The 24758-nt window shown below is 40.9% G+C and overlaps 2 protein-coding genes across 4 annotated transcripts in view; one reads left to right on the top strand and one right to left on the bottom strand.

Annotated features, from left to right (window-relative positions):
• The window catches only part of LOC145438903 (radial spoke head 10 homolog B-like), a 260639-nt gene that overhangs the window by 108972 nt on the left and 126909 nt on the right, over positions 1 to 24758 (top strand). The gene's annotated exons all lie outside the window — the stretch shown is intronic.
• Positions 1415 to 24758, bottom strand: part of LOC145438909 (3-galactosyl-N-acetylglucosaminide 4-alpha-L-fucosyltransferase FUT3-like) — a 33324-nt gene continuing 9980 nt past the window's right edge. Inside the window, exons 1-7 of one of the 3 annotated variants that reach the window (XR_013915049.1) lie at positions 16046 to 24648; positions 12464 to 12565; positions 9430 to 9500; positions 8895 to 9011; positions 4140 to 4312; positions 3797 to 3960; positions 3497 to 3641 (exon numbers count right to left, since the gene is read on the bottom strand). Coding sequence is in view for 2 of the 3 variants with exons in the window: in XM_080316302.1 (XP_080172428.1) it covers positions 3365 to 3641; positions 3797 to 4312; positions 8895 to 9011; positions 9430 to 9500; positions 12464 to 12565; positions 16046 to 16342 (1380 nt within the window). In the remaining variant the exon portion in view is untranslated. Of the gene's footprint in view, positions 3642 to 3796; positions 4313 to 8894; positions 9012 to 9429; positions 9501 to 12463; positions 12566 to 16045; positions 24649 to 24758 lie in introns of those variants that run through there. The other 2 variants (XM_080316302.1, XM_080316301.1) reach the window with 2 other exon arrangements.

Below are 24758 nucleotides of genomic sequence, written 5' to 3'. Positions count from 1 at the left end.
AACAACAAAATATTTTGAAACACTTATGTTTTCTAAGATGTGTTGTTTGAAATTCATTTGGATGACAATACGAATACAACAATAAAATTTAGCACAAAATTTTTGATCAGAACCACTACTATTATTAATGAATAGTTCAAAAAATAGGTTGGTTTAGTTATGTTAGGTAATATTACTAACAATGTAAAAAAACATCGATTTCTGTACAGATTTACAGGAATGTCGGAGTCGGAGATGATTACGAATCGTAGCTGCTGGAGTAGAATTTGATGCGTTTAAAGTTTCAGGAGTTGGAGACAGAATCGGTATATTGAAAATGTCTGGTGTCGGTGGTCAATTTAACTGTTCCCACAGCCCTGACTAAGATCAACCTTATATCGTCTATTATACATATACTGATTTTGAAGAATTTTACGTGGAATATTCTGGTTCTAAACAACAATGTGACACGCCGTTTTCACTTCTACAAAACCGACTTTAGCGCAAGATAATAAACCTGAATTCCCAGGCATGATGCCTAAGACACCCGAAAATGATATTTCTTAATTCAGACAAGCGGTAACTACAAATCAATACATCAATCAATCGAACGATATGCCGACACACCACTAGCCCTGGGAAGCCTTGCGCTCATCTGCAACTGCAAGCCTCTGGCGCATCCCAAATCTTAGCCGCGTAACTGCACAGTGCACAGTGGCAAGCTAGCGTAGTGGTATAATCCACAGCCACAGCACCAATGGGTTGTGGGTTCGAGTCCGACCGAGGTCGACTCCAGAATTTCTACCTAAGTGTTGGAGGTTTATCTAGGCACCTCCTCGCCATCTTATCCGCGTAAGCGGTGTCTTACAAAAGTTGGCAGCTACGGAATCGGAAATAAAGAATATCGGCCTAGTGCAGTGCTTTTCAACCTTTTTGAGCTCCATTCGCACTTTTTTTGTAAAATAAATTTCATTCGCACGAACTAATCGAAAATTGTCATACAAAAAGAAGATGAAGATACTTAACAACATTTTGTTCAGATGTGCAACAAATTGGCAACTATACTATATACATATATGTAGCTTAAGCTATCATGTGTCTCATTGAAAAGGCAACTTTTTTCGCTCGTTTTGATTTCCACTATTTCACTGAAACCCTTCTCAGTCAAACCAGTTGTTCGGTTTTGTACAAGAACGTCTACTAGTGCTGTGATAGTCGGGTCTTATAATCTGTTCTGCACTCCTATCCAAAATGCAGCGTATTTTTCGCGAGTGAAAAATGCTTGCAGGCAAAATTCGTTTTTGAGAGCTAACACAAAGGTCCTGGAGGCTCCTGTTTGTCGACAGGTGAAAACCCCACATGTTTTTGTTGAGGCTCTTGCCTTCGAGCATAAGGTGCAAACCGATCAAGAGCAGGCACATTAGAGGTCGCTACCTTATGATACTTCTGTCTCGCTAGTATATGAGAAGAGCTGTGCGATCTGATAGTTTTTGTGGCATTTCGCTACCCGAGCCTCACGCATGAAAAAGAATTCATTTTTAATATTACAGGTATATGCTACGATTTTACGGACATGTATGACATACAGAACGCGCACACCACAATTCTACTCAACACAGCTCTACAAAACATAATGCACGCGATTGCATATTAGGGCAAATTAAATTCCTCTGCGTGTCGCAGTTGCACTACTGTCTACTCGGATTGCTAGAATGGGACTATTCCGTGCTGACAACGGAGCATATCGAAAGGGTTTGGCCATCCAGCATCGATCATTTTTATACCAAGATTTTGACGCCGCTTATGTTTTTGATACCGCATTTTATCAGTGGTTTGTTGGCCAAAACTTTACGTCTTCATGTGACCGACGAAGAAGGGGTTGGCCTCGGAATGAATGAGTCTCATAGGCCTGAACTCGCTCGTTGCACACCGTTACACTAGTTCATCCCAACGGTCTTCGACCATGTTTTCCAGAAAAACCAGTCGGACAAATCGTATCATGAATTCTCATGATAAAGCCATATTATCTGCGTATCTCGCTTATTGGCTACAGTACCCAACACAGTGACCTTGGATATGTAAAAACTATCGCAGGATTTTTTGCAATGAATTCAAGAAATATTATATACATAGTAACAGATAGCTCTGGCACCGTGTCGACCCAAAATTACACCCTTTGCGGTCCATACCTTAATAACCCTTTAAGGAGTGAAAATTTGAGTCACAGTTACTTGCAAGTAAGCGTAATGATGGCATTTACTGCTATCCTCATGCCTCGCGATAATCGAGCAGTTATTATGAAAATATGATGATTGTTAGTGAAAGAAAGCAGACAGTCAATTTGACGAAAATATTAAGTCAGAACGGCTTTTGAGAGCAACGATTAGTGGTGCGTCGTAAGTTGAACAAGTTTTTACAATTTCGTCGCCACTACAAAAGTTACACTGACTTTAAATTTCCTATTAGGTTTATTTGAATTATTCAACGTCAGAAAAATTAACAATTAGTCACGATTTTCATTCGCACTTGATCCGGATTTTCATTCGCACTATTCGCACCACGTTCGTCATTCGCACTGCAATTTTTTTCATTCGCATGAGTGCGGACCGTCACACAGGTTGAAAAGCACTGGCCTAGTGTAAATGACCATTGTAGTGGACAAACGCCATGAATACCACAAGCAAACTGCATTACATTACTACATTCCATAAGTATATCTACAATATAGAGCACTAACTAGTGTACAAATGAACAAAGCATCAACAATATCCGTAAAAGAACGAAGCCATTAAAACATGATTATTACAAAAACCCAAATAAATATCATAATGAAGTTTAACTGCAAATATATAGTGTGACTCTGCGGTTCACTTGCAGAGACTAATTCAGAATCTTCAGTTTTGACAGTCGCTCGCAACAACATGGTACTAAGTGCCTAATTACAAATACGATGATAAATAATTGGGACTGAATTGGCATTTCAAAAAGTACGTGATCTTGATCCCCAACCACCGCAGAGTACGTCACTGAACACGACACGCAGCTACAATAGTCACTAATCGTCTAGGTACTGATCGCATCTAATTCCCCGCCACCAATGATGGTCATGATAGGCGTGTCATCACGAATCATACGAGTCGCGTGGGTGTCCTGACCTTCGGCGAACCTCTGAGACTACTTCAGGGAGCCCCAATTAAAAACCAGACTGGGCGTCTTAATGAAGCTCAAGCGTCACCCTCCAGATAAGTCATTGTGACCTTATCTGACGTCACATTGTGGTGTTGCCGCGTTTTAGAAACCCCTTACTGAATTGTAATTTTCGTAATTACCAATGATGATGTGACATAATTTCCGAGGTTATGTTAAGTTTCTCAATCATCAACCATCATGTTTTATGGGTTTGCTTCATCCCTAATACCCTGCCTCTGCTGTCAAGTTCCAAGTCGGTCCGAATACACTCTGGATTCTCTTTCTGCGTGTACCATTCAGTGATGTTACCCGCATATTTTCGCGGCGGTTTACTTGAAATGTACGTTTTATTGCGATCCAGCAGATGCAAAGGAACTCTGTAAGCTTCGTCGACATGAATTCCATGCAAGAATCGACAGAGTTGACAGAGGAAAGTTTGTTCTCTGTAGTTAACTGGTTGCGATTTCGTCCATCTGAATATCAATATGAGATAAGTGTACTTTAGAGGTTCAATTTGAAAATACACTGCTTTAGTCAGCTATCAACTGAATTCCAACGGAGGAAATGTGTGACTTGTTATCTGCAATGGATATTTCAGTCAAACGTAGTGATATGTTATCATACATACCGAAAATATTCGAGGTAGGCGTCATCATTTTTATCCAGATAGAGGAGATGTTTGTACAAATCGTGGACACTCTCGTAATCTTCCACAAAAATGAAACCACTTTCAGGAATAAAACGTAAGTAATCTTCTTTGTTCCCGCCCCACACAACGGGCACTGTTCCGGCCTGTACGGGACGGAAGAATTTCTCGGTAATGTAGTCCTTACAGTGGTACGAGTTTTCGAATGAGAAATAAAATTTATGCCTCGACACGAGACTCATCATCGGGTCGGGTTGGTAGTCCGAAGGTTTTGGTATTCTGCTACTGCCAGGAAAGCATCCGCCTACAGTTGTAATTTTCATACCGGCCTGCATCAGCATACGAATGTACGCTAGCCTGAGTTTACAACCCGTCAGCAGATCACAATTTGATATCGCGACCATCGCCAAATCCTTCTTGACTTTCAACATCTCTCGGGGATCGGGCGGATTGAAGTTTCGTATTTCGTTGTACGGCATTCGGATGTCTGAATTGTCTCTGCAAAAAGTAACCAATCACTCACAGTTGTATATAGTTCACATCATCTATCACCGCACTTCTGGCGTACATCCGCGCTTGCTAAAGACTGACACATAACACACAAACACAAACAGACCTTCTTCACTCCAACCTCGGATTTGCATAAGTAAATGAAGCATTCATAACACTTATGCACTCGTCGCAAATACAACCGTGACCATGACGTTCAGGTGGCGAGAAACGATATCGGTTACCTGGCGAACACATTCTCCCAATTTAATGAGTCTAATTCGTATTACTTATTGGTAATGAGGTAAATCGGGTGAAGGTGTAAATAACACTGTCCGTATTCAATAATAAGCTCGTGATGTATCAGCGCTAGCTTGATACCGGTCCCGCCCGAATATCCGATGTCGACGTAGAGCAGTGGTTCTCAACCGGGGGTCCGCGAAGCAATTTCAGGGGGACCGCGAAGCCACAAAATAGTTTATAACCTAATTTTTTTTTTCAAATTCGGAAAATCACGAGGCACAGTTTCGCTTCATTACTAGCAAAACTCCAGAACTCACATCAACAGAATGGCCGTCTGAGATGAAATATTCTACTGTGCAGACTCATTTTAATTGCTAAATTGCCAATAGCCTACTGATACAAACATTTTGCTCTTTAAAGATGTTGTGATGGCGATTGTGGAAAAAAGTTGGATTAGTAAGGTCAATCACGGTGACTTCGAAATGTTTACAAAAATCCATTTTCTCCTGTGATATACAACCCTATTTCCATAATTACTTCAAGATAAGCTGCTAGATCAGTGGTTATCAAACTGGGGGCGTGAAAGCGTCTGAAAGGGGGCGCGAAGTTGCGGTAAACTGAAATTATTTTCGCGTTCGCGCGATTTACCGATGATTCATAGATTTTTCTGTGTATAATCCGAATTTCATATTTGAGAATTATCTCAACAGATATAAACTTCCATGCCGTCAAACTATCCATTAGGATTGTTAGCATTCTGGTTGCATTTTGCGATACGACGATAAGAGTGGCGCGAAATTTTTCACTGTCATAAAGGGCGGCGTGTCTAAAAAAGTTTGAGAACCGCTGTGCTAGATAGAAATGACCAGGCTTGACGTTATATGTTCATTAAAAAAGTTTGTTTGTCAATTTTGGTGCCATATTAGTTGCGATCATGCCCAAATGTGTCGTCGGAAGCGTTACGCGTTATTATTACATTCACTGCCACTATGTGGAAACGGATTTTCAGCATTAGTTCATATCAAATCGAAGGCGCGAATTTTCAAGACACTACCGCGTATTTGAAGAAACACGGGGCAGAATTCGCTTCGAAATAATAGAAGTCAACCAAATTTCTACATGAATAGTATTATGATCTTATTTTTTAGTAAAGTCATTTTGTTGATGTTTATCACCAAGCCTACAGTTATCATTTGTACAAGACAGATGACAATTGCACGAAAATTAAGCTAAATTTGAACTAAGACTTCGCGGGAGTCCGTGGGGGTCGGGAAGGAGTCCGTGAAGACAAAATGGTTGAGAACCACTGACGTAGAGGCATACAGCAATGATCTTGAATAACTGCACAAGGATATTATAATTCGATTTTGATTTTAATTCTTTTCATTTTGATTCGATTTCCAAATAGATATCCCTTACTGGATAATCATACTATATAATCAATCCATTCTCTGAAAATTCCGAACATGAAATTATTGAGGAGCTGATTACATTATAGAACAAACCTGGGCATTGTACGGCCCGCGGACCAAATGCGCCAACCTAAATATGCGAGATTTGAGAACACGTGCCTCGCAGACTGCTTGAGCCGTCACGGTTGTGGTTCGGAGCACGGCCTACTTATGCTTTCGCGCATGACGGAATCGGCACCCTGCTGGGACAGCTGTTACATTCCCCCCTTCAGGACATTTTTGTGCAAAAAAGCCCAGTAAAAGACCCGACGAAAGAAAGCACTCACAAAGAATGGAAATAACTAGTAGAAAGGGCCGCGGCTTCAAAAAGATCAACATCGAAAAAGGACTGTGACATCGGGCACTCTAGGCCGAGGTGGATGTTAGAGTAAAAGGATCGTTACTGATGCGTGTCGTTCGACATCCTCCTATCTGTTTATGACATCGCATTGTGTCTTATCGCATTGTGCATTGTGTGTGACTTGTTCAGATAGAAAATATAACCCAGCGATGTTATGTCATGCAATTCTGAGCGGCCCGCGAAAAGTTACTCGTAATTTAGACCGTAAAATTTGTCTATTATTGTTAATGCGTGATCTAAAACTATAGGCTGTATGAACTAAATCGGAAATGTTTATTTATGCACCGTTATTACGAAGGTTTGCCATATTTTGAGATCCGAAAAAGAGAACACTTTTCAAAAATTCTGAAAACTCTAGTACCGGAAAAAAACTGTCAATTTTGAAACGTTTTCGACCAGTAGTACTGTGTTGATTTAAAAAATCATCTTTTCCCATATCTGCTCCCGAAATACCCGTCGCGCCGTATTTTTCGTTGATTGTCTTGCCAACTCAAGCGTTCGCTTCGTCGGAGTTGAGTTTATGTTTACATTTTAATACTTTCACTTAAAAAGAGGGCAAATTCCCAAAAAAGAGGCCATATAGGCGTTCGCCGACGACACTTTCAGTTTATCGAAAAAAAGCGGACAAATCCCCTTAAGAGGACATATGGTAACCCTATTAAAAACATTTAGAAAAATTTCAGGCAACTTATTTTCAAATCAAACTCGGTGGTGGCCCGACATCATATCGTTAATCAACATAAAACAGAGTTTTTCGGCGCAGAATAGTTCACTACTTCGCGTGCCTTAGTGTCACTATATGCATTTTTTGATTTTATGTGTGCGTATACCCACTTCTGAATAAAACACGCACAATTTTACAATAAGTCCATCTGTATTCGCAATCATGAGAGCATCGCTTGATGCTGTTGACTTCGGGTGCAACATAGTCATGTTGGTGTTGCCCATTTCCTCGTCACGACACACCAAGACATGTAAAGATTTGGCCAAAATGCAAGTTCACGAGAGTATCGCTGCCAAAAAGATCACTGGCGATAAAGCCATGGACAAAAATTATCATCGCATGCTGTCCGGTACCTTCGATATTGATATGTTCAGGCACCAAATAGTCTTAATCTAAGCTCCGCGCGGTGCAAATGCGCTTCGCGGAGGAAAATAATGCTCCCCGTATTCCAATGCGAATCGAAAAATATTTTTCCTTTAGTTTAGTCTGGTACGTGTGAACGATTACAATATGTTTCAAATAGCGACAATCATACCCGAGCTCAACAAAGTAGTTATTAATATTGGCAAAATAATTCCTCAACTCTTTTACTCGCTTAACTTTGCGCTGCACGCGACAAGAAAATTACTGCACAATGGTTGGTGAATACAAAGCCGATGGAAACAAATTAATAAGTCTTACGGTTGCCGTTAGTTACTTCGACTCGTTCGTGAATCGTGTAATGCTGTGTATAAAGGGAGTATGAATGGTAGTGATGAAATTACTCGTGTGCGTAATAGGGGTGCTGTGAAGGATTCGTCCCAAACATAGCCGAGCTGATTGCAAAAATCGGCCACACCTGCCTCATAAATACCACGAAATCAAACGTGTTGATCTGTGTTGGTTTCGTAAGGGATCATAAGTCATTTGAATACTTGCCGGGGTAACGTTTCGTGATTTTCCTTGGAAGGTTTGAGAACCACTGACCTAGAAGCATGTGTTAGCAATGTAATTCACTGGTTTCACTTCAGTCATAAAACTTCAATGCCGCACAATATGTAGTCTAACTATTGTGTGTGCCCGACAAAGTATTTTCTGTTTCACATTTGGTGACCCGGGAAAAAGTAATTGCCCTCCTTGTAGAACACTAGCTCAAAGCAATGTTCAGGATCCCGTGTCGTTCTGGATACAGAAACAAATTGAAGAGAGGGTCTGCAGCAATGTTCCCTCTAAGCTGCGCTCGTGCGCAAATGCGCACTGCTGACACGGTCTCTGCGCACAGAAAATCTAAGTTGCGCACAAAATATCCGAAGTGATGACTTTTTTTAGTCGATACGCACTGTTTTCAAAGGGTCTGCGCAGTGAGTTGGTGAGTGTGCGCAGACTCGTCAAAAATTAGAGGGAACATTGGTCTGCAGACGTGCCAAATTTCCCCTCATTGGTTTTCACAGCTGACATTTGGTAGAGATCGCAGCTCCTAATTGGTAAAGCGTACTTTCAATGCCGTGACTAAGTTTATGACTCACAGCAAAAACCGACTTCACATAGTGGGACGTCAATATTTGAAATTTTCTTACAAAACTTACTCCCAATATCACGAGGATGACGGAAATACCACAGCCTCATCCGTCTCAGTAGTTGTAATAAAAGCAGTATGTCTTCAGTTTTAAAATTTAATCGCGGAGAGGTAGGGGTTGGGCGATTATACTTCTTTCGTTGCCCAGGGGGCGCCAGAAAAAACGTCCAGGAAACATTGCTTTAGAGGTTATGTTTATGAATTGCTAGAAGTCGCTAATTTTCAAATTATCAGTGCTACGCTGTACTGCTACTAACCTGTGAGTCATTGTCATATTGAATTCAATCTTGTCGGCTATTGGAAGGAATTCATTAATCATCATCCCGGGCGGGGGCTCGGCTGTTCGCCATATCCAATATTGGTTTAGATTTCGTCTGTGAGTGTAGTATGGTAAAAATGTCATTCGCTGAGTCAATATCTGGGCCTATCTACACGTTATGCAATGTCAAATGAGAGCCAATAACTCAATAATAATTGCTGGTGCTCAGTATTTCTCTAATCTGCAGTCCAATTTTGTTGACATCAACGATAAAGTGTTTACAGTCAACAGAATACCATATGTTGCAATTACCGAAAAGGTCAAAAGACCATGCTAATATTATGCTTCCCAATATTCGATGAAGGTCTTATACTCCTACCCAGAAAATACTCATTGACCCAACGTGAGTAAGTTGAATTCAGCGAAGATTCGGAACACCCGACATAATTCATATCGATTATGATGTTGCCATTATATAGACTGGCCTTCTCCATCATAATCAGGTATTAGCAGTAATTGAGGCACATTCTCACCTTTTCGGCATCATATGCGGTTTCGTATAGCCAAAAACGAATATTACTGCCTCTGTTGCGGTTTCTTCGATCTAAAAAGTCGTGGAAGGTCTGAATTCGCTTCAAGTATCGACGGTAGATATCGTCAAAATCTGATCGTGTGACAGACTATAGGCAATTGAAAATACAGTCAAACTACAAAGTCAAGTTAGTAAACTATTAGCTATGCGTTATTCTGGCCGATTACTCTTTTATTGAAACCTGTCTGGTTATCTTAATTCATTTTATAGTAATAGTATGCAATAGGGTTGGATTATCCGGATAACGGATAACCGGTTAACCACAAGTATTTTTAATATCTGATATCCAGATATAATTCTGCCGGTTAACCGGATAAAAGAGTATCGTTGCTAATGCGTTTTACACTTTTTAGTAAGCTTCAATAAGTCGTATTCAGTGTTTCGCGCGGCCGATTAGCGAGAAGCGTGTTGCAAATTAGCGAGACACGTCCGTGCACATTGCACAATGTAACGCGACGCAATCTCCTGCTAGCGCTGAGGAGATCGTGACGCGATCTCCCGCTGAGAAGATTGTTAAATTAGGTCATTGATTGTCGCGCTCTCGGCTATCGTCTCTGGCCTGATTTATCGCGTCTTCAACAAGCCTATAGTTCCGCTGGATTGAAGAATAGCATCTGCAATAGGCCCTGTGCAGTGTGCACACTAGTCCATCGCTGACCTGCACAATCGCATCTGCATTGGCTTGGTGCTCACGATATTATCGCTGACCTATAAAATCGCATCTGTAATAGGCCTACGAAAGACATGTCCTCGCTGGCCTTTCCATCGCGTCTCGGACCTAGCGTGTGTTGGCTCCTATCTCTCGATGGCTTGGTGACGATATGCCGGTAAGCGTATTCTGATTAGCGATCGTGAGAGTGACATCGCGAAACTGAATGACATCGAATGTTCGCAAATATCTGCGTGCGTGTAAGCGTAATTGATTTTCGCTGATGCTTAATTCGAAAAAGATCGAAGCCCCCTCATTTTATTTCAAATAGCACCCCCTTTAATTTTCGGCTGGTCGCGTGCCTGATCACGTGAATTTCTCACGGACGAATAAGAGCGAGGTCTCATGTCGGCATCAATTTCAGTATCAGCTACTCGTCCTTCCTGTACCCCAAACCTAAACAGATGAATGGTCAGAAGGAATTTGAAGTCGTTGAAGCTTCCTGGACATGATCCGCCAACCGTTAGAGTTTAGACCAGCGGTTCTCAACCTTTTTGGACATGCGCCCCCTTGGGGATGGTCGAAAATATTGCGCCCCCCCCCCCTGACCCCCCCCCACACTTTTCGTCATGTCTAAAATAGCACATCATCTAATACAGAGGTAGGCAACCTTTTTGCTAATCACGGCCCATTTCGATTACTTATGTAGCCCTTGGCCGCATTCCAGGGCATAGCCGTAATGAACTAACTGGACGCGAAATACCTAATCTGTCCATATCCATTGCCGGTGCACACCAGAGTCCGGACTATTATACTTTTAACAGAAGCCTTTTGTAGGCCTACGTACCGAAATCGCGAGTCGCAATGTTATGAATAAATACTGGGATTGTTTATTGTCGCGCCGAGCGCGAAAATTTTTCACATTCACGAATGAATTCCGTAATTAATAGTAGCAGTATCACATATTATTATCAAATATTTATCCTCTGATCAGATACACCGGTAGGGTTCATTGAGGGAGTGCTTTTGAAAATTTAGGGCAAGTTATAAATGATAATGCATCTTCGGGTGGGCCGAATGCTATTATAGTCACTTGGTTGCATGCTGTTATTTCATGACCCCCGATCAAGATTGTCGATTGTATAGGTAATGGAAATATATTAAAATCGTCCAAATGTACCATAAACAAATTTCTTTCGTGAGGAGCACACGGATCCGGCTCAGAGTGAGAAGGGCGCTACTATATTAAAATCTAACAATCAAGTTATGTTGAATTGCGCGGAGTGTGAAGAAAATTTCAAGATTAATTAAAATCTCTCAAAAATTTGGGAGTGTTTTCGTAAATTCAATTTGCATGTCCACGGATGCCAACGCATACTAATTGAATTAGGTGATCTAATAGTATAGATATGGTATGTTGTACGCCCAGTTTGAATCCGCATTCCAGTTGTTGAGTCTTTAACATTTCTGACAAATTTCCCCAAACTTGTGGGAGTTGCTCCAAATTTTCAAAGAATATCAAAAATTTGCTCAACTGAAGTTGAAATCAGCCTATACTCCGTTGAGCGCGACTGCTGGAGTTGGAATGTGGCGAGATTTCTTGAATACGAAATAAGTTTCATCTTTAACAATCGTCTTCTCAGAATGATTGTGAAGCACACTCTTAGTCAGAACTCATACAGACGTGGTCAATTTCTCGCGCCTCCCCCTGAGAGCTTCCCGCGCCCCCCAAGTTGAGAACCCCTGGTTTAGACTCTCTCCGAAGCGAGGCTTACTATTCAGCCCACTTCTGTGGAAGCTGAAAGAGCATTCAATACATGTGGACACTTTGTTAGAAAATTCCGGTCCCGGCTAGGATTCCACAATTGATGCATTGTGCTTTATAAGGAAGGCGTTGCAGAAGCAGTGAACATTAAATTTTCATGGTTTTTCTCGTATTCGCTCGTACTGCGCGTGTACGTATAGGTCTACTCTACAATAACACTGTGTAACGATTTTGCGATCCGTTTTTCATGTAGACATCGTGAAATCGATTGTCTCATTTAGCAGTTATTATCCGGTTAACCGGTTAGATCAATTCCAAATATCCGGATATATGCGTTATCCGGATAGTGATAATTTTTGATATCCGAACTAATCCTAGTATATGCAATGACAGTCGGTAATACAGCATCGCTTCTACCGTATACTTGCGTATATAGTACCAATGTCTACTTGGACCACCCTCGGGAATAGCAAGCAACATGTCACTGGTTGTAATTGTATCTAGCTGCAACGATTCTTTAGGATATTACTACGACCTTTCGGTTAGGTTTATGACACTCACCAATGACAACTCGTCTCGAACCTTGCAATATCCACAGTTTCTTCCCAGGTCGGTTGAAAAACATAGGCTCTTCTGCGTGACTGTGTGCCAAAATAGAATTGTCTGCGAAAGAAATAATTGCTTATTTGCGTTCAGAATGACTGGAATACACATATCGTGCTGCACTATACACGTAGGCCACTGTCTAAATAGTCAGCTCAACAGCTGGTGACCACCGACCGTAAAAATGCTGCACGACGATGATGTCCTGGTGAAAGAAATTTTACTGGCTTTGCTTCAAAGTTTGCTCGGACTATCAGCTTTTCGACTGTGAATATTTAGTGACTCTCTGCTGTGAGCTTGACCCGCAATCACACAACATCAAGAGCGAAATACAGTACATAGGTAGTCAGCGAATGATTCTCATTCAACCAATCACTGAAATTGATATAAAGAATACGTCGTCGTCTAATGTAAAATTGGGGTGTTGGCTACTGCATAACTTGTTTATGGGGCAATATCTGTAGCAAGTATAGAAACACGTTTACACTCTGCTCAATATCAATGTAGGAGCAATAGTCTGACGCCGAGTACATTGTCCGGTTTGGCCTCGACCGTCAAGCTTATATTGCCTTGAAAGTCCTCTTCGAAATTGTTGGGAAAGCGACGGAAGTTATGGATTTTATGGAATTATTATAGCATTCGATTGTTTTAGTTCAGTGGAACCCAACCGGGGGGGGGGGAGAATTTTGAAATTTTCAGGGGGGAATCTGGCTTTGGCGTTGTATCGGAAGATACACTGGCTTCACCAGGTTTATAGATTTTCATGGTATAGAACCGTTAATTAGAAATTATTTCTTTACAATTGTACGTTTCTTTGGCGGATTTTAAGCCAGGTGTATGTTTAAATGTCTTCCGTAGATATTACACCCCCTGATAAGGTAAAACTCGCGAGATGATCTCGTTATGCCCGCGACAGCCTCCCGAACAAAGTGCTACAGAGCAGGAAAAAGTCAACCCGAATTCAGCACAAGGCCGCTGGTGAAATTGTTTAACTTTTTAAGCCAACATCTGAGCTAACGTGAAAAACAAACCAAATTAATCGATGCAGCAATAGGCCATAGCAACCGGACTTAGTGATTTATCTTTCGTCAGCGGCTACCCGACCGGTAAAAAACAGGTCAAATTTAACTACAGTACGGTCCGCATTCGACATGAATCGGACATATCGTTTGGCCATTAATTTTGCTCAGCCAACAAGTGGTTGCGCGGTAAAAAGCACTTTTTTTAGTCACAGGCAACTATATCATAGGGGGGAATTTCAGCTCAATATCGGCCAAGGGGGCCACGAGACGAGAAAGGTTGGGAACCATTGCTTTAGTTGATACGTTTGGTGACGTTTAAAAAGTCAGCATAAACTTCAGCATTGTGACATAATGTGACCTGAGTCGTCGCTAGGTATCGTTTACAACTGTACAGTGTACAATGTACAGTACATTAATGTATCACATTACTGAAATGTGGGGTTGGAATTAGCAATATGACGTCACAAGGTTCACGTTCGCGTTCACACAGAACCTTACGTTCGCGTTGACTTGAACCTGAACCTTTCAGGGGATCGCATCATCCCTAATATTTACCCAAAATTTTCAATTGTCAATGACAATCGACTTTGAATACTCGTGACGTCATGGCTTGAAATTAATTAAATCATGCTTTAAACAAGGGCCTTGTTTTAAACATGTTTGTTTTAAATTGTATTGAATGCAACCCTGCCTATAACATTCAAGACACCCCTGGCCTAGTCTCTAATATGAGGCATTTGTCAAGATCTATCGATGTACTATTGTTCAGCAGTAGATATGCCATATTCCGGGTATCGTTTGATGAGCCATGTGACTCGAACACAATTGGCTTATACTGTTACATTTAGATGTAATAGCTTCGCGTGTGCGAGCTTCAATATTTGGTCTGTACATTCCAAAAACAAGCCACCGCCCATGTTTGCTGTATACAAGAATAAAATATCTGTAGGCTAACTGATTTATGGCAAGATATACAGATGTCGTCGTTCGAATAACGAATTTTGTCTTGAATCGTGGAGATATTCGTTGTCTTGTTGGTAATCAACGGAATCTCGCTTCACAGTTGAGGCGTGGTCTAAACGTATGTTTACTCATTGAAAGCCTGATGTGCAGACACGGCTTCAATAATCTGAAGCAATGTATTAGCAGTTATGGACTACGGAGATTTGTGCATACATGCATTATGCTGATAAGCGAAAGAATATTTGCTTGTATTCTTTTACTCGCTGATAAAACCCCTCTTATCTGTTTGCTGACTCTTTACTCTGTGTATCAAAGTTGCCCGTCAAATAAACCCCGGTGTACGTGCAGTTAATAACAGGATCGGCGAGTGACTCGTTTCCATAGATTGATGTTTGACTCAGTTATTTCGCTGAACACATCCAAGCTATAGTCAGTTATAAGGATCCCTTCCTCTCAGGGATATACGTCGGGTTGCATTTAAAACAAGAGGGGTTTTAAAACATTTTGCTTCTCCAAAATATGCTTTTTTTGTAAGTTGTATAATTACAATTATGTTGTAATTGTGTCTGAATACTTTCGAAAAAAATGCAAGCTCATTACAATGGCCACTATACACTTGGAAAGACTAGCACTCAGAAAGGACAAGACTTACTATAGAAATTGAATCGAATTGTTACTGAGGAGGATTAATCTGGCGAAAATGTTGATGAAATCGGTGAATCGAAAGACGTATAAAGGGAGATTGGCGATGACGAATATCCTGCGACTCTTTTGAGAAGTGTGGATAATGTAGCCTATTCAATCACATTAAGCGCCCCCACGTTCTAACATGTGGAATAGCTCTTTTCAAAAATGCAACTTAAAAATGCGCGAGCACGAACGCGGTTTTCTCAATTCTCATGGCGTACCTCGTGGTACGTATGAAACAGCAACATTAGGATACATTGTAAAATGGCCCTAGCCCAGAGGATTGGCATGATATATTTTTGTCACAGCATTCTTTTGCGACATGTGGTCCTAAGAGGTGTGAATATTGAATAAGCATACCTAACCCTCTTTCTACTTAATTTATTAGCGTTGCCTCAATAGTTGAACGTTGTTGCTTAATTTATCATTGCTAGTGAATAGTTCATTCCCAATTCTCCCATATAGTAGAATTTAACTATACCCACTGTCTGTAATGCAAAAGGCCAGTAAAGAAGATAAGCAACATTCCAAACTTCGAAAAATAAGGTGCAGTCCTCGAAAATGTTGCTGGCTATTCGTGGGATAGACTTGGGTGGTGGGAAGTTGGTGGATAGCAACAACGCGTTGCGAATCAGGCGGAAATGTGGGCAATCACTCATTGGTCACCTGGATTCTGGTGCGATTTAATTGAGATGTTTTGTAGGGATACCCCATGTCCTCTTTTAAGGGGATTTATCCTTTTTTTCAAGATATATAAATATATATATACCTTCCTAATGTTTTCAGATTACTGCGAGACAATGACGAATGTCGAAATTTATTACTCTGCCGATGCAATTGCCAGTGAGGCGTTACAAACCCTCCTCACCTTTCTTGGGAGATTAGCCGCTCTGTCCAACGCGTCTTCGAATGTTTGTCCGTAAAGAAAATCGTAAGGATTTTTTCCTCCCGAGATATCCTTTTCGTCACCCTGATTCTGCATCACATTATTATGGACATCCTGTAGCATATACAATGCGTTGGACTCTGACTGATCTCGCGACGGACCAGATATTTTCGCTCTTCTTCCATTCTTATTAACCACGCTCTTACGTATGTTATACACTTGCAGCACCACCAGGATTGCTAGACATATAATGGCGCATATTTTCCATCTCGGATACATTAGGAAATATCTAAGTGAAACAATAACTGGAACGTTTATACGTCATAATTGACATCTATAATTTCCTACGACGACAATGATGGACCTAGCTTGTTCAGTAAGTTTTAGCGATTTCGTAGTCGGTATCTTACATCTCGAAGTATTTGCTCTGTAGCTATATTGATTGTATACAGTATACAATCGTAGGCCAACACGTTCGTAAAATATTAAGCTCTTCTTACTATTTACCTTGCTAATGGGTAATTGTATTGAAGCCCAGTGATTGTAGCGATGCGAAATCGTAATCTGAGATATATTCTAATTTCTAATGCAGGGGTGAGAGGTCGCGAGCGGGCCATCTCTCAAATTTCGTAGAGGCCGCAAGAGTGCAACCACGTTTGCATAACTTTACGTCAGTACAACGGTGTGCTCTCTAACATGAGCGACGGGCATAGTTACTAAGAAATAAAAGAAATACTAATACAACAAAAAGTATCATGATCATCACTTTTATTTGTTACTGACTAACGATCCTTGAAACGGACAACGCCTTCAGTGACTAAGGAATCAATAGTGGGGCTAGCGAGACGTAGTACTACTGGCTCTTGGCTGACTCCAACAGCTACGGCCTTGGTGCCGTGCTCATGCAAAGACAAGATGACAATAACCTTCGCCCCGTCGCATATACCAACAGATCAATGAGCGATACTGAACAACGGTAAGCCCAGATAGAAAAGGAGGTTTTGGCAATCTCGTGGGCATTGGAACACTAAGTCCTACTGGGTATTGGAGGAGACCTGAAGGTTGAAACCAACATGAAACTACTTGTGCCCCTGCTCTCAACGAAATCGTTTGACGAACTACCTGTCAGAATTCAAAGATTCAAAATCAGGTTGATGTCCTATAACTTTTCAAAAATTTTCACACGCCGGGTAAGTCGCAGCACACAGCAGACGCGATATCAAAATGCCCTCCGCCGACAATGAATGGCATCGAGGACAACGATTTCCACAAGGAAGCGGAAGCATGCGTGCGTGCTCTGGTTGTTGTTGTTTTTATTAACTCATATAATTGGCGCTTGCAACTCGTGGTTATTTGCGCCCACATAGTAAATTTCATAATCGCATAATGGCATGTCTTCGTGAACTTCAGTCTTTTTTCGGCTCATTTGCTGCCTTCTTTCACGAGTTCGGCTCTCTCTTCGTCTGGGCTTTTCAATGCGCTGTACTATAGCAGGATCAGCGATGAGGAGCCCAGATAAACCTCCGACACATAGAAACATGGCAGAGCCGAGACTCGAACCATCAACCATCGATGTCGTGACTAAAGTGTTTAACCAACTGCGCCACTCGCTTCCCCTGCGTGCTCTTGTAAGCGGACTGTCTGTTACTGGCCGACACCTGGATGAAATTAAGAACACCCTGAAAGAAGACAAAACACTGTCGATCGTTCTGACATATGCCTACGTTATCGACGAATGGCCGAAGAACACAGAGACTTTCAATATACCGTTACGTATCTTCTGGAATCTGAGAGACGTGTTAACAGTACATGACAATTTCTTGCTAAAAACAACATGACTTGTCATACAACCGCCGTTGCGCGAAGATGTTCTGAAGCACCTTCACCAAGCGCACATGGAAATAACCAAGACCAGACAGCATGCAGCTCAGGCTTGCTGGTGGCCGGGTTATTCAAAAGACATTGAACATGCAGTACTCAACTGCAACCGCTGTGAAAAGCATCGAAGAGATCGAATTGAACCAATGAGGGGGACCTAATTTCCAAAGCGCCCATGGGTTCGAATTTCTCCTGACTTTTCGCAGCTGGAGGATAAGCACTACCTTTTAATTGTGGATTACTACACCAGACACATAGAGCTGTTCTCAGTGAAGAAAACTATCACGTCACGGGTCACGGCACACAATTTCTAGGTTCAAGAATGTGTTCTACGATCATGAATATTCAGCACTTTACCACTCCTCCGAAATATAGCGAGGGCAATGGCTTCGTCTAGAGACGAGTTCAAAGTATAAATGCCCTGCTAAAAAAGACGGATGGTCCCTATCTGACGCTACTGAACTATAGGAATACACCTTTGCAAAACGGGTTCTTGCCAGCGCAATTGAGCATGGGACCAGACCCGGATAACTAGATAATTCTAGTTGTTTAATTTCACTAAATTAGAGCAAAATACCAGTAATTTAATTTTAATCTAATTTGTGAAATGTTTCTGTGATTTAATTCTAATTCTAATTTAGTTTGAGAAATGCTCTTATGCTCTAATTCTAATTCTAATCTAATTTGCGGAATGTTCCTATGCTCAAATTATAATTCTATAATCTAATTCATTGTTTTCCTGAAAGTGCATCTTCATCCGAGGCATTTGGCAGCGAGTTAACTAGAATATCCCGTTCGTGCAGGGAAATCCAGTGCCAAGCCGCCATTGCCGTAATTCCACCGTACAGTGTACACTGTACAGTCATAGTAGTAATAGTGACGAATCATATAGCCTGTTAGCATAATAGCTTGTAATCTGCGAACAATATTTTAGTTTTTAAAACTTTACGTTAGTACAACGCCATGCTGACTAACATGGGCGATGCTCATGGTTACCACAAAAGAAGTAATATTTTATAAAAGTAGTGCAAATACAACAGGAAATATCATGATAATAAAAGTCATATTATTTTGAGATATATGATCTGCGAACGATCCCTGACAACGCTTTCCTGCGACTAATGAAGCGATAATGGGGCTAGCCAGACATGTTACTATAGCAGAAAGACTATCTCATCCTAAGGATTGATCTTGTGGGGACGTCCCATGCCGCTTTTAAGCGTCTCGGTCTTGGCAGTGTATGGGCCATTGCAGGTCAAGTCAATATGCTTAATGATATCAGCTGACTCTCCGTCGATGGAATGATGTTGCCATCGCCGGAGCCGTTTCAGCTAGTGTGGAATAGTGATGTTGCGCACATGCGAATAGCTTAATTTGAAACAACAACTATAATTATTTGAAACTGAAATCAATTTTAGCATTTCAAAATGCTTTATTTCGCGTTTTTATAAAATCATAAATCAGATCACCGGCCGCGATTGCGGTGACCCCTGTTATAGCACAAAACGAGCCAAGCTTGGTGTACAGACCTTATCCATTCTCATATGGGAATGGGAATGCACTGTAATTTGATATGAACTCCTTTCATGCTGTATTTATTTCCCATTCACAATTTCATTCAATTTCCAAGTTTTCTAATTCTAAACTAATTTGGAAAAAGCTGTGTAGCTCTAATTCTAATTCTAATCTAATTCGGAAAAGCTGAACATTTTCTAGTTGTCCAAGTCAGCATGGGACGCAGATTGAAGACAAAGGTGATTTGTCATCCCGACCAGCTTCGACCACAGACCGTTGATGCCGAAGATCTTCGGAAAAGCGAGACAGAGTATAGACAGAAAACGGCTGCGAGACATCGTGTGGTTGAGAATGATAGATTTGGAATTGGAGACAATGTATACATTCCAGATTGCAAAAAGATGAGTATCATCAAGCAGATGCATGATCATCCTAGAGCGATCATCGTTGAAACGAACATTGGACTGATGAGGCGAAACCGAAAACACTTACGGAAATACAACCCTCCGGAGGAACCAAAACCATGTTTTCCGCATCAGAATTAACCGATTGAATATTCTTAAATAGCGTCGAAGCAACCATAGGAATCCATCAAAGACGCCAACGGTTCAAGTGAACCTGCAATGGAGAATCCCGCGAGACGATCTCCTAGAATTATAAGTCCGCCGCAACGATTTATAGAGCAATATTGACCACACACAGGTTTCAAGATCTGGGGCAGAATAATCCCCTAATCTGTTGTACACCTCGGGAGTAGTCTACCTCCCCGGTAACTGTCTGTTAAGTTTAAATGCCCTGATTTTGCTAACCGTGCAGGGGTAGTGGCACCTTGTATATATTGTTATTGCTGTTGTATTGTCGATGCCTTGTCACTTACATAGGCTATGTATACAAGTTATAATGTTGGTAGTGTTAATGTCTCTCCCACTTAAAACGGGAGATGTGGTGTTATGATATGCTTCATTGAACTCGGCGATGGGTTCCTGCATTGTTTTGATAGCAGAAATGCATGTGGGCTGCTGAAGGAATACACTTCGAGTTCGGCTTGTAAACGTGCCTGTCTAAGTAGCCAGTCTTGCAGCTAGAAGCTCGGTGATAATGCTATAAAGCTGAAAAATACTATCACCTCGCAATGCTTGATTGTGTGGGAAAACCCCGAGCCGTTTGCTGAACGTCTCGGTCTGTGCAGTGTTTCTTGGATAGTGCACGTCAAGGGAATATACCCACTGCCCAGCCCATTCATATCAGCTGATTCTACCTCGTTAGAATGCTGTTGCGATCGCCGAAGCCGATTCTGCTATTGAGAAATAGTGATGTTGGGCACAGGAGAATAGCTCATCTTGAGCAACAACAACAATATTTTAAAACTGAAATCAATCTCAAAATGATCTACAAATCGTATCGTGGGCCACAAAATATGACCTCGCTGGCCGCATGTCGGTGAACCCTGTTCTAATGGAACAATACCTATGTTTCATGTAATTTGTCGATGTCATATCCATATTACTGCTGCTAACAGTGCATTCCGACATCAGTATTGCATGTCATGAGTTGATCTCGCTTCTGTTGTGATTCCCAAGGTATTCCGCATATGGCCTACTTTACGTTCTGATTTGGCAACCTACATCAAATACATATGGCACAAAGAAATTGAAAGTGGAATTGATGCATCAGAGATTTTAAATGGTTGATTTCATCCAAAATAATTAGAATGCGACATTATGTGAGCGTTATAGGATTTCCACTAGAGATGTACGGATCATGGTTTTTTAGGATCCTGATCCAATCCTGCTTCATGATATCATAATCCTGATCCAATCCTGATCCTGTTGCAATCACATATTTCAGTATCCGAGTCCAAAAATAATCCTGTTTTCAAAAATTGCTTCATGATCCATGTTACTATGAGTAGCGGCAAATATTATATTACCATATGTGATTTTTGAATAAGAAAACATCAACAGAAGCTGAAGGCAGGAGAAACTTATAAAATAATAGTAGTTTACATACTGCAAACAGACAATCTATAACTTAAATTGTATTCAAGAGCTGCAACATGGTAATCGACGAATCGTTAAGATACAGACTGAAAAAAAAGAAATGATGACACAATCAGCCAGACCTCACTTGAAAACATCCTCACCAGCACTTTACAACACAAATAAAGCATCTAAGCCGTCAGCTGAGAGGAAGGATCGTTTTTTGTCAATAGTATTCCCATACAAACTGAGCACCCTTTCGCTGGATGCACTTGATGCAGGAATACTGATTCTGATTACCCCAACAGCAAGTCTATAAGTACTGAGATCTGTATACATGGCAATTGTAATGGGATTCGTCCAATACTTCAGTAAGCCGATGCCATCTCCAAACTCTGAGTCACTCAAAAGGAAAAGACTCTTAATATAGTATTCGAGCTAATCTCCTAATCAGTTTAACGTTGAGATGATATTGGCAGCACAAAACATACTCAGAATATTTCCCATCTTGCTTGTGTACCAAGTGTCGGAACTGTGTCCAAACATCACTTTTCGTCTTTGTGACGGTATTTTCGTCAGCGGTTACAACGTCATTTCGACCAATCAATTCTGAAATCTCTGACATTACGAATTAGGCAAGAACCCCAAATGATATTAAGATCTGACGAATGAGCAATTGAGCATTGAGCAACTCAAGACGATTCTGCCGTTGAACTTTCCTAAGCGGAAAATACATATTATCCGACTTTTACATGTAAAAAAATGGTTTATTAACTCCGAGAAGATAAGTTTTACGTTGTCTGAATCTAAACATGTTGGACATGATTCTGATCAGGTTTTCGTCAAAATAAAAATCCTGTCCTGATCCGGATCCGGCGAAACAGAGAAATTTGGAATCCGGATCTAATCCTGTTGCCAAAAAATCACCCGGATTCCTAACTTGTTAGAATCCAAAATCCTGATCCTGTACATCTCTAATTTCCACACATCTAAAATATAATATTGTCTGAGATACTGGGCAACTGAGAAATTATGGAAAATTGACCACATATACGTGGTATAAAATACGGAAATTTCACATTCTATACCATGCCATATGTAATATCCCCTGTTTTAAGACACAGCTTGCGTTGACGTGGAGAGTAGATAAAACGTACCGCTATATACGATATCCCGCCATCCATTCCGAAAGTGGCCAGACAGAATAGTAGCACGTTCCATATCTGCAACACCAATGGGTTGCGAACTCCAGAATTCCTACCGAAGTGTTCAATGGTTATCGAGGCCCCCTTGCCATGTGGTCCGCGTGAGCGGTGTCTTGCAGAAGACTAGAACAAGAGCGGGTCGTGCTACAGGTATACAGATCAGGAATCATAATATGGAATATCGGTCTGGTGTAGATGACCACAGTAATCGAAATACGATAAATACCGCAACAACAACACTCGCAGACGTATTTATCACTGGGAAGTAGTTTATATGGAAGTCGTCAGATCGGGCGAAAGATGTATCTCGCGTTTCCACCAGTATCATACGTCCGTTCATGTATATTCTGTTATGCGAAAGGGGCCTCTTCCTTAAAATATAGAAACTGACGCTGTACTTATTGTTCGAAATTTCGGTTTTATGCAAATTTTTGCTACCCCCTCTAAGCCAAACCCCCGGAGCTAACGCTAATATTTTCAATCAGTGCGTTTTAAATTTTCAATTCCGACCTTCAAACCTTCTAAGACCCTATGAACACGCACTTAGGCCGTCGGCTCCCAGAATAAGGGGTGGCCAACCTTTTTGCTATTCACGGCTGCATTTCGATTACTTGTAGCCTACGGTAACAAAGTATTTTAAAACCCCGTTTGTTTTAAATGCAACCCTAGCTACTATATAAAAATCGAAATATGAAGTCGCATTGAATCGCGCGTAGCGCGAAGAACATTTCAATATCAATTAAATCTCAGAAAGATTAATTAACCTCTCAAAAACTGGGAGTAAATTCGTAAATTCAATTTTGATGTCGACGGCCGCCAACAGATACTAATTGAATTACGTGTCCACGGACGTAATTTCCTTCGACGATCACTAGTTCCTGGAATAGACCAATTTTCAGCTAATCAGTGTCATCAATGTTTTCAATAATTAGTTATTTCTACATCCAAACGCTATCACAGGTTCTTTTCAATACGGAAATGCATGGGAAAAGCATCCTTCTCCTCTCAGGCATGCCTGGAACACGATGATTGGTCGTGGGGATGTGAGTAAATTTGCCACCGTAAATACTATTTATTCCAAAATTGACTGAAATTTCAATTGGATCTGATTCGGCTTCTATTGATTGGAATTGAGCCAGATATGGTGTGCAGCGTTTTTTAAGGCAACCTAAATATTTAATCAGTGAATCCCAGATATCTGGAAAAAATCCAACCGCATAGCCCTATATTCTACTGACAATTTCAAACCATCCTTCTCTGAATTATATAGTCGTCACCTTCTCCCGTCCTTCTGTCACATGCCACCTTAACGCTTGCTCTTCCACGTTATCTTCTATTACTTTTCATTCAGCTTACATGAGTCTTCTTTAAATCGTCTATAGGCCAGTGGTTCTCAACTACATGACCTCGTGGACCGGTAAAACCACAAAACATATGTTGCGGACAAGACATATATATATTAGGGCCCTTCAAAAATGACTTTTTTCTCAAATCGTACTGGCTACTTGATAAAATTGTTAGGTTACATAATTTAAGCCTACACACAATATTTGGTTCATTCCAGCCAGTAACCGCTTTGCTACAGAAGAAGAAAGTTTCTATATATTATATAAAAATAAATGATAAAAAATTTGAAAATTTTCTGTTCCCCCCATGAAAGTGTTAGGCTGTCTATAGAAACGATGCTCACCAAATTTGGTTCAATTCCAACCAGTGGAAGCGGAGTTATTGCCGTCAAAAAAATTTGGATTTGAATAAAATAGTATTTACGGTGACCGATTCTTTGTTTATTTATTATAGCTGTGCTCACCGTAAATACTATTTTATTCAAATCCAAATTTTTCGACGGCAATAACTCCGCTTCCACTGGTTGGAATTGAACCAAATTTGGTGAGGATCGTTTCTATAGACAGCCTGACACTTTCATGGGGTGAACAGGAAATTTTCAAATTTTTTATCATTTATTTTTATGTAATAAATAGAAACTTTCTTCTCCTGTAGCAAAGCGGTTACTGGCTGGAATTGAACCAAATTTTGTGTGTAGGCTTAAATTAGGTTACTTAACAATTTTATCAAGTAGCCAGTACGATTTGAGAAAAAAAAGTCATTTTTGAAGAG

This window comes from Botryllus schlosseri, chromosome 5 (genome assembly GCF_051294905.1).
Source record: "Botryllus schlosseri isolate E-star chromosome 5, Bs_hap1, whole genome shotgun sequence".
NCBI classification, from domain to species: Eukaryota; Metazoa; Chordata; class Ascidiacea; order Stolidobranchia; family Styelidae; genus Botryllus; species Botryllus schlosseri.
This window is presented reverse-complemented; position numbering and strand designations above follow the sequence as displayed.